The 14,934-nt window shown below is 42.1% G+C and overlaps 1 protein-coding gene across 6 annotated transcripts in view; it reads right to left on the reverse strand.

Moving 5' to 3' along the window:
* Nucleotides 1-785: 785 nt before the first annotated feature.
* The window catches only part of PALM2AKAP2 (PALM2 and AKAP2 fusion), a 238,021-nt gene continuing 223,872 nt past the window's right edge, over nt 786-14,934 (reverse strand). For 3 of the 6 annotated variants that reach the window (XM_033173328.1, XM_033173330.1, XM_033173329.1), the window contains 3 exons: nt 12,300-12,478; nt 10,524-10,562; nt 2,240-4,882 (listed from right to left, as the gene is read on the reverse strand). In XM_033173328.1, the coding sequence (XP_033029219.1) occupies nt 4,790-4,882; nt 10,524-10,562; nt 12,300-12,478 (311 nt within the window). In that variant the 3' untranslated portion in view covers nt 2,240-4,789. Of the gene's footprint in view, nt 4,883-10,523; nt 10,563-12,299; nt 12,479-14,934 lie in introns of all 6 variants that reach the window. The other 3 variants (XM_033173325.1, XM_033173326.1, XM_033173327.1) reach the window with 3 other exon arrangements.

Below are 14,934 nucleotides of genomic sequence, written 5' to 3' on the forward strand. Positions count from 1 at the left end.
ACTGAGTCTCCCCCCCTGACAAACTCAGTCTCATTGCACTCTCTCGTGTGTTTGTCACACAACACACCCACCCCGAAAGCCAGTTGCACTATATTATTTTCCGTTCAGCAGCCTAACAGCCCACGGATAGAAACTGTTTTTTAGCTTGTTGGTATGACTGATTATACTTCTATATCTCCTGCTCGAGGGTAGAAGATTAAAGAGGTGCTGGCTGGGGTGTGAATTGTCCCTGAGAATTTTCTCGCTCTCCTAAGGCAACGATCCCTTGCGATGTCATCTAGCAGGCTCAGGGGACAGCCCAAGATATCATGTGCTGTGTTCACCACCCTCCGTAGAGACTTTCTGTCCGTGGCTGTCAAGCCAACGTACCACACTGTGATACAATATGAGAGGACACTTTCTATTGTGGACCGGTAGAAGGAGGTCATCAATTGTTGTTTAACATTGTTCTTTCGCAAGACTCTGAGAAAATGGAGTCTCCATATATATGGAGCATATGTTGTGTATATAAAGCGAGGAATTCCTCCCTCGCAGCTTTTCCAAACAAGCTGATTTCCTTTCCAGCTGAAAATGTGGGCGAAATCTTTACCACATCTCAAAGGAAGCATGACAGGGTCACGGGGAAGGTGGCTGAGAAGACAAGTTCCGCAGGCCTAATCTGGCCTATGGGCTGCTTGCCAGCAGGTCACACTGAGCCAAAGTCATGGCAAACACTCGATCCGAAGGGCACTGTCAACAATGCGACACCCCCACAACCCCCTTCGCTTTCAGGTAAGAAACACAAGACAAGTTTAAGTTTTAATGAGAAAATAAGTGTATACTTGCATTTTATGCCTCACAGTCACTATAAAACAGAAGCAGGGTACAGCAATGAAGTGGTTAAACATATACAAGAAGCCACGTTATTTTGCAGCAAGAGTGGTTGGTCACTTGCAACGACGGAGTTGCAACGGTATTCTGCAATGGATCCTTCTGGACTGGGAGTGAAATGGTCAGAACTGGTCTGAGGAAACAGCTCTGCAGTTAAGGAATCCTGGACATCGTCACAAATCGCAATCCTTAACTATTAAGTCAATGCACAGTTCAATTTTATCGGTATTTGCTTCAAAAAAGTAATAATTCTTAACTCTTTGTATGTGCCTGGAAGCAAAGCTTATTCTGCATTAATTTGTTGTTGTTGTTGTTGAATATATTTGCATGTACTGGCATATATTTAAAGACATTAAGCAGTGGTGGTGGGAATAATGAAGAGATGAGTCCATTGCTCCACTGTCAAAGCACTTGCTGAAAATGGTAGCTAAGGTTCCGTAATTCCTGAAAAAGAAACTGTCCTTTGTCAGTAGTTTACAATAATAACCATCAAAAACTCTGTTGTGGGAATAGCATAATGAATCAAGCCTCCCTTTCCTTTTAGCAAAGTTATCCCATGATGCCACGAGACCCATCTCAGATTTTTGCTGCTGGGGGAAAACACAGAGGGGGTGGAGAATGGAACAAGATACGTAGAGACAAATGAAACATATGTTTTGAAAAAATTTTGCTTCTAGAAAAAAGGGGATTTTCTCTTAACAACTCCTTGCCCTTTCACCTTGAGCTGACTACAACCTTGTAAAGGAGGAGAAAGCATCTCATTCCAAGCAAATGTATTATCTTTAGCTTTACCTCCCCTTTAAGAAAACCATCATTTCTCAGCAAGGGTTGTGTGTAATGTAAGCTGATCACCCACCTTCTCCACGCTCCATCTTTCAGAGCATTTTGCCCACTGCTGGCTTAAAAACATCTTCAGCACAGAATCCAACTGCTTCGTCATAATCCTGAGAATTTTTTTTTAACCCTCACTTTTGAAAGACACAGTCTTTTGGAGTAAAAAAATAAATAAATCCCAACTTGATTGTACAGGCAGTTTCTGCAAAAAGGTTCAGAAAACATTGAAAAATGTTGGGTGGCCCTTGCCGGGAAGAAAGAAAGGTTCTAAATTCTGGTCTCTGGCCCTTTCTGGTTTCGAATCCACCGTGTTGCATCTCTCTCCCTCCCTCTTTCTCTCATTCAACATACCTATTTTTCCTTTCATCCCATTAGCTGAATTCCTCTTGCCTGTGCAGCATTTAAACCTCGGGGAAACACCTATCGCACAACCCAGCCAAAATTAAAACACCAAAAACAAAGCAAAACCCTCCACTGATTTAAATAAGCAACAGCTAAATGCGTAGGCTGGTTCGTGCCCCAAATTCTCATTAAAAAAAAAAGTAATCAGAAAAGTGTGCAAACCACTAATATAAAGATCATTTATAGAAAATATTTTCTGACTGGATTTTCTGATTACAAAATCTGCAAAGGGCATAGGATCCACCATGTTTTCTAATGAGGTAAACAGAGGTTAGCTAGCCTGGTGTGTAACCAAGGAGTGTTGCTGATGCACAGAATTTGGATCCTCCTATTGGCAGGGAAGGCTCCCACTGCATACACAAAACTCTTATCTTCAATTCTTTATGACTGGCTCCTCTATATACGTGAGGAGCTTGGTTTGGAGGTTTGCATCCGAATTCGGTACAGATGTTATCCAAGCAGCTGGTCTATGTATAGCCAAATATTTCTAATTTAGTTTCTGCACACAGTACAGAATCCTTGCCAAGGCTGTTGTGTTCATACTACTCTGATTATATTTAGACATTTACCAGGAGGAAATTAATGTATTTCAACATGAAATCTCCTTGTTCGTCTGAACAGCAGAATACAAAGATCCTGTTCATAACATGAAACATAAAATAAAATGGAAAGAGAAGAGAAACTTGTTGAGGGCTGGTTTTTTTGTTTTACCTCATCTTAAAAATCAATGAAAAGTAATTTCTAGTTAAGATGCATGTACCATTCTTGAGTTGCCTAAAATGTGACAAGCTCTAGTCCAGAAATTTTTGGGATTCCATCACTAAACACATTCTACTGCATTTCTTGAACACAACAAGAGAAAACCAGCAGCCTCTAATACTACGCCAGAAGGCAAAGCACAGGAATAAATACCGCATTTCTTTTCTAAATGTCAAGATTACAAAACTGTTCAATACTTTTGGAAATGTTAACTCATGCAAATACCATGTCAGTTCAGCTTAGTTATTAACAAATACTGCATCAGTTTTAGTGCCTTTTTATATCCCTTTTCATAAAAGAAAAACAACAACACACGTTTATACCCCTAGAGCTGGCAAACAGCTTTGGAGAAAATAATCTCTACACCCACATTTCTTTGTCTTCACCATTCTACTTCACACGCACACAAGCAAACAAACAAACAAACACACAATCACTCCATATTCCTTTGTCACTGATTCCCACCCTACACTCGAACTAAAGCTGCAATAATATCTTTTAGCTCTGAAAACACTGTTTGAACAGCAAAAATAGTCCTTTGGCCCTGGCTCCTCTCTTCCCAACTCCCTCCGTTACCTTCTCCAACTTTTCATTTTCATGGTCACACAAAACATTTCTGCCCTCCCCGCTCTATTAACTAAGACCTTTACGTAGCATAAATATAGTTCAAGATACCATTATTTTTCTTTCATATCCTTCTCTGTAACATTCCGACTCGATGTGTCAGTTATTGCCTCAAGTAAAAATATTTTCAATGGTTCAGATGCTCCCCATATCTTTTCAACTCAGCCCGACTCTTCTTCCAATGGTCCTTTTCATGTTAAACACAGATGATAATGCCAGTAAGCGCTGAGAAACAAAGAGGAGGCCAAACTGCTCACTTCAAGCATATAGACCCACTAAAACTAAGATATTCTTATTTGGCATTTCTCTCTTCTATGCTACCTATGGATTGTGCAGCACTGCTAAAAGGAAACATTATTAAGCATACTGATTATGTGAGGAGGAAAAAAAAGGGGATGGCAAATCTTCAACAAAAACCACCCCATTATAAGTTAAGAGAAAAGCGAACAATCTGCCATCTCCCTCAAAAAACCCTTTCAAAAATAAACAGAAAAAACAATACATCGTATTTTATGGCTAAATGTATGGGATTGTACATTCACATTTGCAAGTTAACAGCCTCTGTTTTGTTGTTTTCTAATAAAAAACAAACAAGCAAAAACTTTTAAATTAACAGAAAGCCTTCCAAATCCCCCCCCCCCCTATTTGTTAACAGCAAAAATAAAAAATAAACCTTGCTATATTATGGCTGTCTAGGATATATACAGTAATAGCCCTCTTCTCAACGCTACACGTGGGACGATGAAGAGCTGCTGTCAAGCCCATACACAGCTTGAACAATTGTTTGTTTCCATGTGAGGTGCCATCTTGTGGTGAAATACTATCTAGGCCAAACTCTTCCTGTTCCACATATAAGGCTGGGAAGAAGACAATATTCAGAAAGGAACACGTGTTCGTTCTGCTCGCTCCGAAATGTGTCCTCTTGGGTTGTCGCTGCTGCTGCTGCTGCTGCTTCTTGACACAGCCATGATATCAGCACCAAGGTTGCTCCTTGCTTCTTCAGGCCCTTTTTCTTTTTGGTGTGTGTGCAGGGGGGCGGGGAGGGGGGAGAGTAGCAGGTGCTTTTCCTTAGTATAACTTTTCTGCGTGTTTTGTGCGTATATCTATGCATATATGAACTGCTTCTGTTTAAACATGGGTTGCAGAGATCGATACACTTGTAATAAATACCGGATTAAAATGCCAAAGCTTTCCTTTAAAAAAAAATTAAAACTTTGTTCTTCTATTTGGTTTCTTCCGTCTCTGCATTTTTTTGTTTTTGTTTTTTGTTTTAAACTGCTCTTTTATTTTACCAAGAGAACTATTCATTTTCTTCTCGGTTAGCATAAATGCCTGCTTCCCACCGCAGCGCCAGGGCACTCTTTCTGCGGTTGACTCTCGTAGCCTCAAGGACCTGAAAGGGGGGGGGGGAGAGAATAGTTTATTTGGTTACCAATCTCAAATTTTCCTGAAAAGGGCAGCCACTGAACAGTTCTGTGCACTTAAAAAGTTTGCATCAATAGAGCCTGGCTAACTTGAAAGACATACCCTCCTTGCAGCGTTCTGCATTTCTTACTCCCTGGGATAAAAAAAAAGCACGTCAGCACAGCTACAGGCTAAAACGTTTGAATTTAAGCATGTCAATGGAAAAGCCAACATGCAAGGAAGAGCACAGCAACATCGGGATGAACTGCAATTTCATTGTGAAACAACATAAGCAGTGGCAGGCACAAGGCATTTTGCTGCCTGAGGTGGAACAGCAAATGTCACCCTCGCCCACCGCCGATCCCGTATCAAGTTATTTTGGCACCTGAGACAGAACAGCTAACAAATGCCTCTCTTCTTCCCCAGCTGTAAAAGGCAATAATAATAATGATATATTTAAGTAACTTAAAAATCGACTCCCCTTTCCTGACACTCAAAAAAAGCTGCCTGAGGTCTGCACCTCATTTTGCCTAACGGCAGGGCTGTGGCAGCGTCAGCCTCAAAGAGGAACTCAGAGTTGCCATAGCCTTAATATACAATGAATGCACTTCATCCGCAGATGAGCAAAGCCCAAGACTAAGAACCGCAGAAGGTTTTTCTGTCCTCTGCTCCATCTGTGACTTTACAAAGCCTTTTGGAAATACTCGATCAGGTCTTAAATCATGCTCCATGATCAAAAGTTGCTTTTGTTTTTAAACCACGAAACGAACTTGTGAGGCTGGGACAAAAAAGCAAGCAAGCACTGCGTCTACACACTTTAGAGGAGAGCTGAGCTGTTTGCAGATGGGCACTTCCCAGCATAACTAATTATTATTATTGTTCTTCTGCTGCAAGCTAAAGCTGACTTGCAGTTGACCTTCCATGCTATTTGGGGGATGCTGTACTTTTTTCTCTGTGTACAGCTATGTTCCATCCATGCCAATGGGTGTGCAATATCGGCTGTGGCTGGAAAGTGGGAGGTCCAATTCACTTGAATGGCCATTTAAAAAAAAGAATACTGCAAGAGACTATTAATTTTTTATATATATAAAAAATATGTAACTACTGTACTTCCCAAATACTACTTAACTGAAACATGACGGTAAGTGAAACGCCAAGAAATGGAGTATTAAACATTTGCTTTGGATTGGAAGGGCAGACTGGCAATGTTTAATTGCAGGGGGTGTAGGAGTTCTTAACACGTCTCCATTTGTTTGTATGGGATAGGAAAAGGCTATATCTCTATAAATCAGTGTTTTTCAACCACTGTTCCGCGGCACACTAGTGTGCCGCGAGATGTTGCCTGGTGTGCCGTGGGAAAAATTGTGTTTATTTGATTCCTATTCAAGAGAATTACTTTATATATAGTCAATATAGGCACAGAGTTAAATTTTTTAACATTTTCTAATGGTGGTGTGCCTCGTGATTTTTTTCATAAAACAAGTGTGCCCTTGCCCAAAAAAGGTTGAAAAACACTGCTATAAATGATGGTTGGTGAGACCAAAACCCACCATCCAGCAAGGAACTGCTTGTACGAAAGGTCCTCGCTGGCTTGTGGGTCTTTAACCTCGCTTGCCATTTTCAGGGGCACAGCCTCCTGGCACCCAGTGGGTATGAATGAATGATGGCATCATGGGGATGCCCCATAGGAAGTGAGGGGGTAAGGGGCATGGCAACACCACACTAGTGTGCGAGGAGTGCTAAGAAGTCAGAAAGTTCTGGCTTAGAATCTTTTTTGACCCACAAAAGCACTTGGGAGGCCTTAGGCAAGCTGCTATTTCCTCAGCCTCAGGCCTGGTCCCCTTTGTAATGGGGCGGGGAGAACCTTATTTCACAGAGTAGTTGTGAGGGTTGCTGAGTGAGTACCTAAAGTCCTTTAAACACTTCAGAGCACCATATAAATTGTTAAGTACTGCCGTGGTCTAAACACTTGGCTGGCTGGAAACAGGCATGTGCCTTTTCGTTTCCGGAAATTTCATTTTAAACTCAGGTAGTCTCTCATTCCTATTGCGTGGTCAGGCGGACTCCCCCAAAACCCTAGGCAGCCCTTGAGGGAAATAACGACACGGGACAACGTTCTATGCGATTAATACTGGCCACAACTTTATTAAGATTCAGATGTAGGGAGACCTTGGCACAGGCATTGGGCGTTTATCCTTCCCAGCCCCCCAGCCGGGGTTCTGGGTAATTTCAGGGTTATCCAGCATGTGTAGGGATTGGGCTAGCTCTGGAGAACATATGTTCAAGCAGACAGCCCGCCCCCCTGTTTGCCGCCGCTGGAAGGGGAGGGCAATGACAACCTCTGGGTGTATGGCCAATGCCTCCCCCTAAGACCCCTCTAGCGAGAACCCTGGTATCGCTGCAGTAATGGGGGTGGGGGTCACCGCCCCCCTATTTTAGGTAAAGGATTCCGCCCAAGGCCTGCAACCGCCAAAGTTGTGACGAATTGCTACGGGAAAGGCGAAACCTGCCAATGCAGGGAAAGTCCTTTCCGGCCCTTCAACAGCGACCTTACTGAGTGAGTACCTAAAGTCCTTTAAACACTTCAGAACACCATGTAAACTCTTAAGTGCTGCCGTGGTCTAAACACTTGGCTGGCTGGAAACAGGCATTTGCTTTTTGGTCTCTGGAAATTTCATTTTAAACTCAGGTAGTCTCTCATTCCTATTATCAGGCCACTTACTTTAGCCAGCAACAAAGCAGAAAAGAGTTGGGATGAGGGCTGGAGCCCACAGGATCCCAAGATACGAAAACAGGTAAAAACGAGGATGAGGGATGTTGCCTGTAATAGCTTTGTTATAAATGTTACACACCCCTGAGACACAACACCCTGGCGTTTTCTTGGGAATTTCCTGCAAGGGAAGTTCTCTAGGGCAGCTTATTGTATTGAGAACAGCTTTTTAAAAACAGGAGACCCACAATGGTTTCCAAGATTGCAGTTCTTAAAAATGGAACTTAATCTGGGCGAACGTTTGTAGGATTGCACTGTTAGTTATCTTAAAAGTTGGTTGCCCGTGTGGTGTGATCATCTCTGGTCAAACAATAAACCTGGAAAAATCTCGCTGAAATCGCACGAGTATGTGCGACCTTGTCAGAAACTGGTGTGATCTCATCCAGAATTGGTGCTGATGCTGACGCCAATTTCCATTTGCCTCATGCAGCGAAATGGGATGTGTTGCTCCCAGTGTGTGTGTGTTGGGGGGGAGAATAAAATTTGAAAGTGGAGGAATGCATCCCCCCTCCACTTAAAAACAATTTGCAATGCTAAGCTGGGAAAGCTATAAAATCATACAATTTGGAAAACAAACTTTTTTGGCTCATTATACCTAAGTGAACTTTGGGTTTCTCATTGAGTGTGTCTCATGGAGTTGCAGCCAAACACAGCTCCCAGTCAAAGGGACCTGAATATTAGGTGTGCTTTTACACATGTTGCAGTCACACATTTGATATTTTGTGGTACACTTAAAAGCATCTAGGTTGTGAACCTTGAGCATAATACATGAAGTGGTCAAAATAAAACCATTTGGGAGGAGTCTAACTAATTACACTTGAGTAATGGAAGTTTTGTCACATATTGAATAGATTGTTCTGCCCTTTGAAGAAGACTCAGATGCATCCTTTGGTAACATTTATAGCTTGTGGCTAGAAGACTTAATCATAAAATCGTTGAGTTGGAAGGGACCGCAATGGTCACCTGGTCCAACCCCCACTCAGCAATGCACAAATCTTTTGCTCAACATGGGGCTCAAACCCACAACCCTGAGATCAAGAGTCTCATGCTCTACCAACTGAGCTATCTTCTATGTATTTTGCAATGCAGTCCAGCCACAGTTAAGCAATGAATGAAGTCCCATTCATTTCAGAAGTAAATGCATGCCTTTAATATCTTCCATTACAATCAATGGTGGTTACATCTGCCTGAATTGTGGTCATGTTTTTTTAACATTTTCAAAATGCTGCGCTTAGCAAAAGAATACTGTTTACTATATGTGATAACCTCTAAAAATAATGCAAATAACTATAAGGTACAGTTACAAATTCATAAATCATAAAGAGAAAATGGACCTACGCAATCTTAAAAATTCATGAGTTAGCAATGCAATATTTCAGTTTCAGAACTGAAGAGTTGCTACTCCTGCTGAGAACTTTTGAAAGTAGAGAGGCAGCAGACCTGGTGAAGCTGAGCTTTGTCCAAAAGAAGAAGAAGAAGAGTTTGGATTTGATATCCTGCTTTATCACTACCCAAAGGAGTCTCAAAGCGGCTAACATTCTCCTTTCCCTTCCTCCCTCACAACAAACACTCTGTGAGGTGAGTGGGGCCGAGAGACTTCAGAGAAGTGTGACTAGCCCAAGGTCACCCAGCAGCTGCATGTTGAGGAGCGGAGATGCGAACCCAGTTCACCAGATTACAAGTCTACCACTCTTAACCACTACACCACAATGGCACTCAGCCCTACCTCCTTCATTTCTATGGGTTGCCAGGATGCTATGTAAGTGACGTGCAAAAATCTTCTGCTTGAGACACATTGCTTGCCCTTTAAGGACAGCTAGGTTGCAATAAGGGCTGGGCAGCCATTAGTAATTTTAATAATAATAATAATAATAATAATAATTGTATTATTTATACCCTGCACATCTGGCTGGGTTTCCCTAGCCACTCTGGGTGGCTACCATTAGCATGGCAGCAACAGTGATTGCTACAACACTGTGGTAGGAATGTGATCAAGTTCAAGTGCTATCACAATGACAACACTAGAGCTGAAAACACTTTAATTACTTCACTGGGTGATACACAAGGGGCTGTAAATCTAGTGCACAGTTTACAGACACCCCCCTCACTTTAAATTGGGGAGATCAAGGCAGTGCCCTCCAGTTGCTGTGGTCTACAGCTTCCAATAGCTCCAGCCACTATGACAATCAAACAGCCAGGAATGATAGTAATTGTAGTCCAGAGCATATGGAGGGCATCACTCTTGACTACTCCCCACATTAAGTCATGAGGATGAACATCACATCACATCACACCATACGACTGCAGTCATCGTCATAATTCAAATATTGTGATCTGAATCTTGAAAGTGGTCCTATGTTCTTCTCGCCCCACCGTAAACAGAATCCCAAAACTGAGGCTAGGTACTAGTTGCCATCATCGTTTACAGCAGACGTGGGAAACCTGTGGCCCTCCAGAGGTTGTTGGATTACAACTCCCATCATTCCTGACCACTGGCCATGCTGACTAGGACTGATGGAAGTTCGAGTCTAAGTATCTGGAGGGCCATAGGTTCCTAATGCCTGGTTTAGGGACAGTTATACATGGGAACCAGCTGCCCTTCCCATCATACATTTCGGTCAAATTCATTGCCTAGTCCAAAAAAAGAAAAGAAAAGAAATTTAAGGCCCCAGTTGGGTGAAAATGCTCAGTGTGGTGGCGGAACAGTATTTTGGAAAAAACAAAGGCCTTCATCTTTCAAACCATCACTTCAGTGGTTATGCAAACAGCAATGGAAAGCAAACTGCAGCAGCATGCATTCGAAATCCTCATGCAAAAATAAAAAAAAGATGTTAAGCAAAGGCAAGTGCTTGAAAAGTACCTCAGAGGTAACCTTGTTAGACAGTAATTTACAGGTGTACTGCCAGAAAAGGAAAAGACCATCATTAGTTCACAAAGAAAAGACAGAGAGAGTTCAAATTAAACTGAGAACTAGCGTCTATCTATTAGCTTTACAGTGCAATCCTATTCACGTCTACTCAGACGTAAATCCTCCTGAGTTCAGTGGTGCTTATACTCTGGTAAGTATGTATAGGATTGCAGCCTGGATTGTTACCAACCCCACCCCCCCAAAAAAAACCCAACTTAAAAAATAATAATCCTGCTTAGACAAGCAAAATAGTAGCCAATTTAAGAATAAAAACAAAACAAGGAAGCTGTTTGTCAGTCACGACTGCATTAACCGTTTTGGCAATCTAAATGATGAATTCTGGTACAATTAATAATAATTGTAGTAGTAGTAATAATAATAATAATAATAATAATAATACAATTTTATCTGATTCCTCCAGAAAAGGCAGGCAGAGAAAGGAAGAGATCTCTTCCCTTTAGCTATGGAAGTGTTTCAAAGGTTCAGTTAGTGCTTTGCATCCAGCTGGTGCTAAACATATACTGGTACTTGGTCTTGGTAATTGTGCCACAACTGTTATTTCTGACTGAACAGCACATATAAACAGGAGGTCTGGGGGGTGGGCATGGCCCAGGGAAGACACACGCATTGGCACATGAGCTCCCAGCTCTCAGGTGCGTCTCAAAATCTACTTCTCATGAAGCATTTAGATTCACCAGTTCCACTAACCTCCACGAGGAGCACATTTGTGAAGCTCCCTGTGCCAGGTGGCTATTGATTTTGTACTCACTAGACTTCAGTTGGCACTGATCAGAAAATTCGCTGTCATTCTGCCAACATAAAAAGCCAACTTCCTACAAGTAAAAAAAATCACCAGCGACTGCACAAGGCAAGGAAGATGCAGCAAAACCCTCCACAGCTTTTAACTGCTGCTTGAGTATAAAGAACAGAAGTACGGATTGCGTGCAGTAGATTTTAAGGTCAACAACGGCTCTGCTGGTGTTTTCGACCCAAGCTTTCAAGCAAAATGCCATCTCTATGGAATTTTGCCTTGAACTTAACACTGGGTGTGGTACAAGCTGTGATGATAAAACAGGAGGGTTGTTTGGGAGGAGGTAAACAGACAATATTTGTGCTGTAGCTAAGTTGCTCACGGCAGGGTCTCGTAGCTTTGTGCCTCGGTCCCAAGCGCCCCACTGATTTCACAGGAACATCTAAGCGAGAGGATCCTTCTGCATCTAAGTATGGCATTTTAGCTCCACAGTGGAGTCACGAGGACACAGTGTTACTGCTGGGACCCCCTTTTGCCCTGCACAAATGTACACGACCCTGGGGAAGGGGGGGGTGTCAGCCATATTCAATATGCCCTCCTCATCTCTGAGAGGGAGAGAAAGAAAAGGGTTCCTCGTGGACATGCTGCAAGGTGTGGTTAAGGGACCAAATAAATTCATACCTGATCCTACAGCCGCAGGAGATGGCTGTGATTAAGAGCAACCTTGGGCAAGCTTTTTAGGTTTTAGTGCTATCACTGCTTTTCCTTTATAAAAGCTCTCAACAGAAGGGTACCGTTTAAAAAGACCCTAATAAGTGTGCCTGAAACTGGCCCTGCACATTGCCTTGTTGTGCTGAATTCTGGAAATGTGATCTTAAAAAAGTTTTAGAAACTTGTTAATTATTAATTTTTAAAACCCTACTGCGTGCAAAAGAAAAAGAAAAAGCCATCGGGCGGAGGAAACAGAATATGCTTACGCTGCTCTCATCCATCCTCTCCCGCCTCTTGGTTTTGTGACTTTCATAGTCTTCCATAAGAGTCTGCATCAGGTTCTTGGGTCTTTGGGATCCTCCCGATTCGTCTGATGCCGAGTCGGAATGCGAGGGGGGACCTTCAGCGGTTGGGGATGGAGGTGGCTTGATCTTCTCTATTTTACCTGCAAAGACCCAATCAGAATTTCCTTCTCTAGGTAACAGACTCGCAAGCAAGATTCTGGAAAAAACAAAACCCAAAAACCACACCACCATACTTCCAAAAGGAAAGAGAACTGAAATGAAGCATGGGCTGAAGAGATAATTACTGAGTCATGGTAGTTTGCTCTTCTCATTAAGAAAGAAGGGCCAGGACAGAATTTTTGCATTCAGATTTTCAAAACTTCTTTTTTAAAAAAATTTAAGAAAAGTTTCTGTGAATCTTGACAGACGCTTATGGTAGTTTAGGTCAGAGGTAGGGCTGCCTTTGGAGTTGGTTATGGTACTCAAGGCCTTCATTCCTGCCTTCCTCTCATGTACTATGCTACTGTTCCAATGCACTTTCATATACAGTGGAACCTTGGTTTTTGAACTTAATCTGTTCCGGAAGACCGTTTGACATCCGAAAACCGAGGCTGAAAAGTCAATGCAAAGTCAATGGTGAAAAATGCGCCTTGGAAGCCTTTCGACTTCTGAGGCATGTTCAAAAACAGAAGCAATTATTTCCGGGTTTTCGGCGTTTGGGTTCTGAATTGTTCGGCTTCAAAGACACTCAACAACTGAGGTTTGACTGTGCAATGGAACCTTGGTTCTTGAATGGCTTAGTTGACGAACAAATCGGCTCCTGAACACCAAAAACCTGGAAGTGTTCCGGTTTTTTTAACGTTTTTCTGAAGCCGAACCTTCCATGTGGCTGTTGGCTATTGTTTCCAGGATGCCTGCGCCAATCGGAAGTTGTGCTTTGGTTTTTGAATGTTTCAGGAGTCGAACAGACTTCCAGAATGGATTAAGTTCGAGAACCAAGTTTCTACTGTATACCAGAGTGCACTGGACTCTGCACTAGATGTTGCCCTCTCAATCAATGAATTTGGAATGCCTGCCTAGAAAGTGGGCTACCACTGCTATAACCTAGGAAATACCAATCACAGTAAAGTCTAATGTACACAGCCTCAAATGGACAGAAGTGCCAGCAAGGTTGAACAAGTGTAACTGCCACAACAAAAAATGCTGATTGTATGACAGCAGGGGAAATACTACTACAGTATTTTCACTGCTCTAAAAATGATGGATTGTTGTGGATTTATGCTTCCTAGATAGGACATTGAATATGCTTGCTTTTTTGGGTTTTTTTTGCATTTGAACATATAATAACTGCTTGCTAGGTTCATCGGCTTCAGTGTAGGGGAGGGCAAGTTTTCAAGCAAGGTTTATTTGCCTTATGTTATTTTATATGCAAGGCTAAATTGCAAAAAGAAAATGCAACATATTTAAAACAACATGCTACTACTCTTTAAATAGTAATTTGAGATGCGGGTATATATGAGGAATGGAGTCTGAAAGAAGCAGAAGGGAATTCCCCATTCCCAATATGGTGCCCCTATTGCCTTGGTCATCAGCTTTTGCATCAGTGGTGGGAAACCTGTGACCTTCTAGATCCTATTGTACTCCAGCTCCTATCATCTGTAACCACTGGCCATGGTGTCTGCAGCTGATAAACGAGTTTAGAGTCCAACATGATTAGTAGTTCACATGATCAAAAAGGGATAAAAGGAAAGCTTCCATTACATTTCCCTGAAGATAACAGCAGACATCTATCTATCTATCTATCTTTCCAGGCTACATTTTCCTCATCTCTATGCACCCAACGTACACAAAAATCTTAAGAGAAGCTCATCCAATGAGCCAGAATGACTATGGCCACTAGAGGTCAGGGACAGAGCAGAAACAGAGAAATATCTGCTTAGAATGAATACAGGTAGTCGGTTTAAGAAAGAAGTGAACATCAACGTGACTGACAGCTGAGGTTCATTGCTTTTATTTACCACAATGGGAAGAGCTCAGCTACATTGATATAAGGTTTCAGATAATCTGGATGGAACTAGCAAACACCATGGTTCTAACGAAATGCAGCCTTGAATTGTATAGGAGACCAAGCGTGCTTATTCTTGAGTTTGTAGATCAGATACAGAGAGCTTACAGGTGTTGCTGAACTACCATCACCCCTGGCAAGCATGACCAATGGCCAGGGATGATGGGAGTTGTAGTTTTGCAACATCTGCAGGGACAAAGATTCCCCACCCCTGCTTTAGATTTTTTTTTTTTTAAAAAATTTGCTACCAGAAGAACTGCAAATGTCATCTCCTCCCTCCCCCCACCCCCACCAAAACAATCAATGGATTATAAACAAAGCAAGCATCCTCACCCTGGGAGGAAACTTGTACAATATCTTTAGAAGATCTGCCTGGGAATTAAATTAAATTTGCTCGACACAAACGAAAATCTGACTGTACAGAGATCTTGGGCCATTAAAATTGTCTGTTATACTCTGCCAGTATTATACCTGTGTTTTTGCAGAATCTAGCCAAGGTTAAGAATGATTAAGTGCCACAGGTTTCAATGCGTTAAGTTCATGCTTTGTTTC

Source organism: Lacerta agilis, chromosome 16 (genome assembly GCF_009819535.1).
Source record: "Lacerta agilis isolate rLacAgi1 chromosome 16, rLacAgi1.pri, whole genome shotgun sequence".
NCBI classification, from domain to species: Eukaryota; Metazoa; Chordata; class Lepidosauria; order Squamata; family Lacertidae; genus Lacerta; species Lacerta agilis.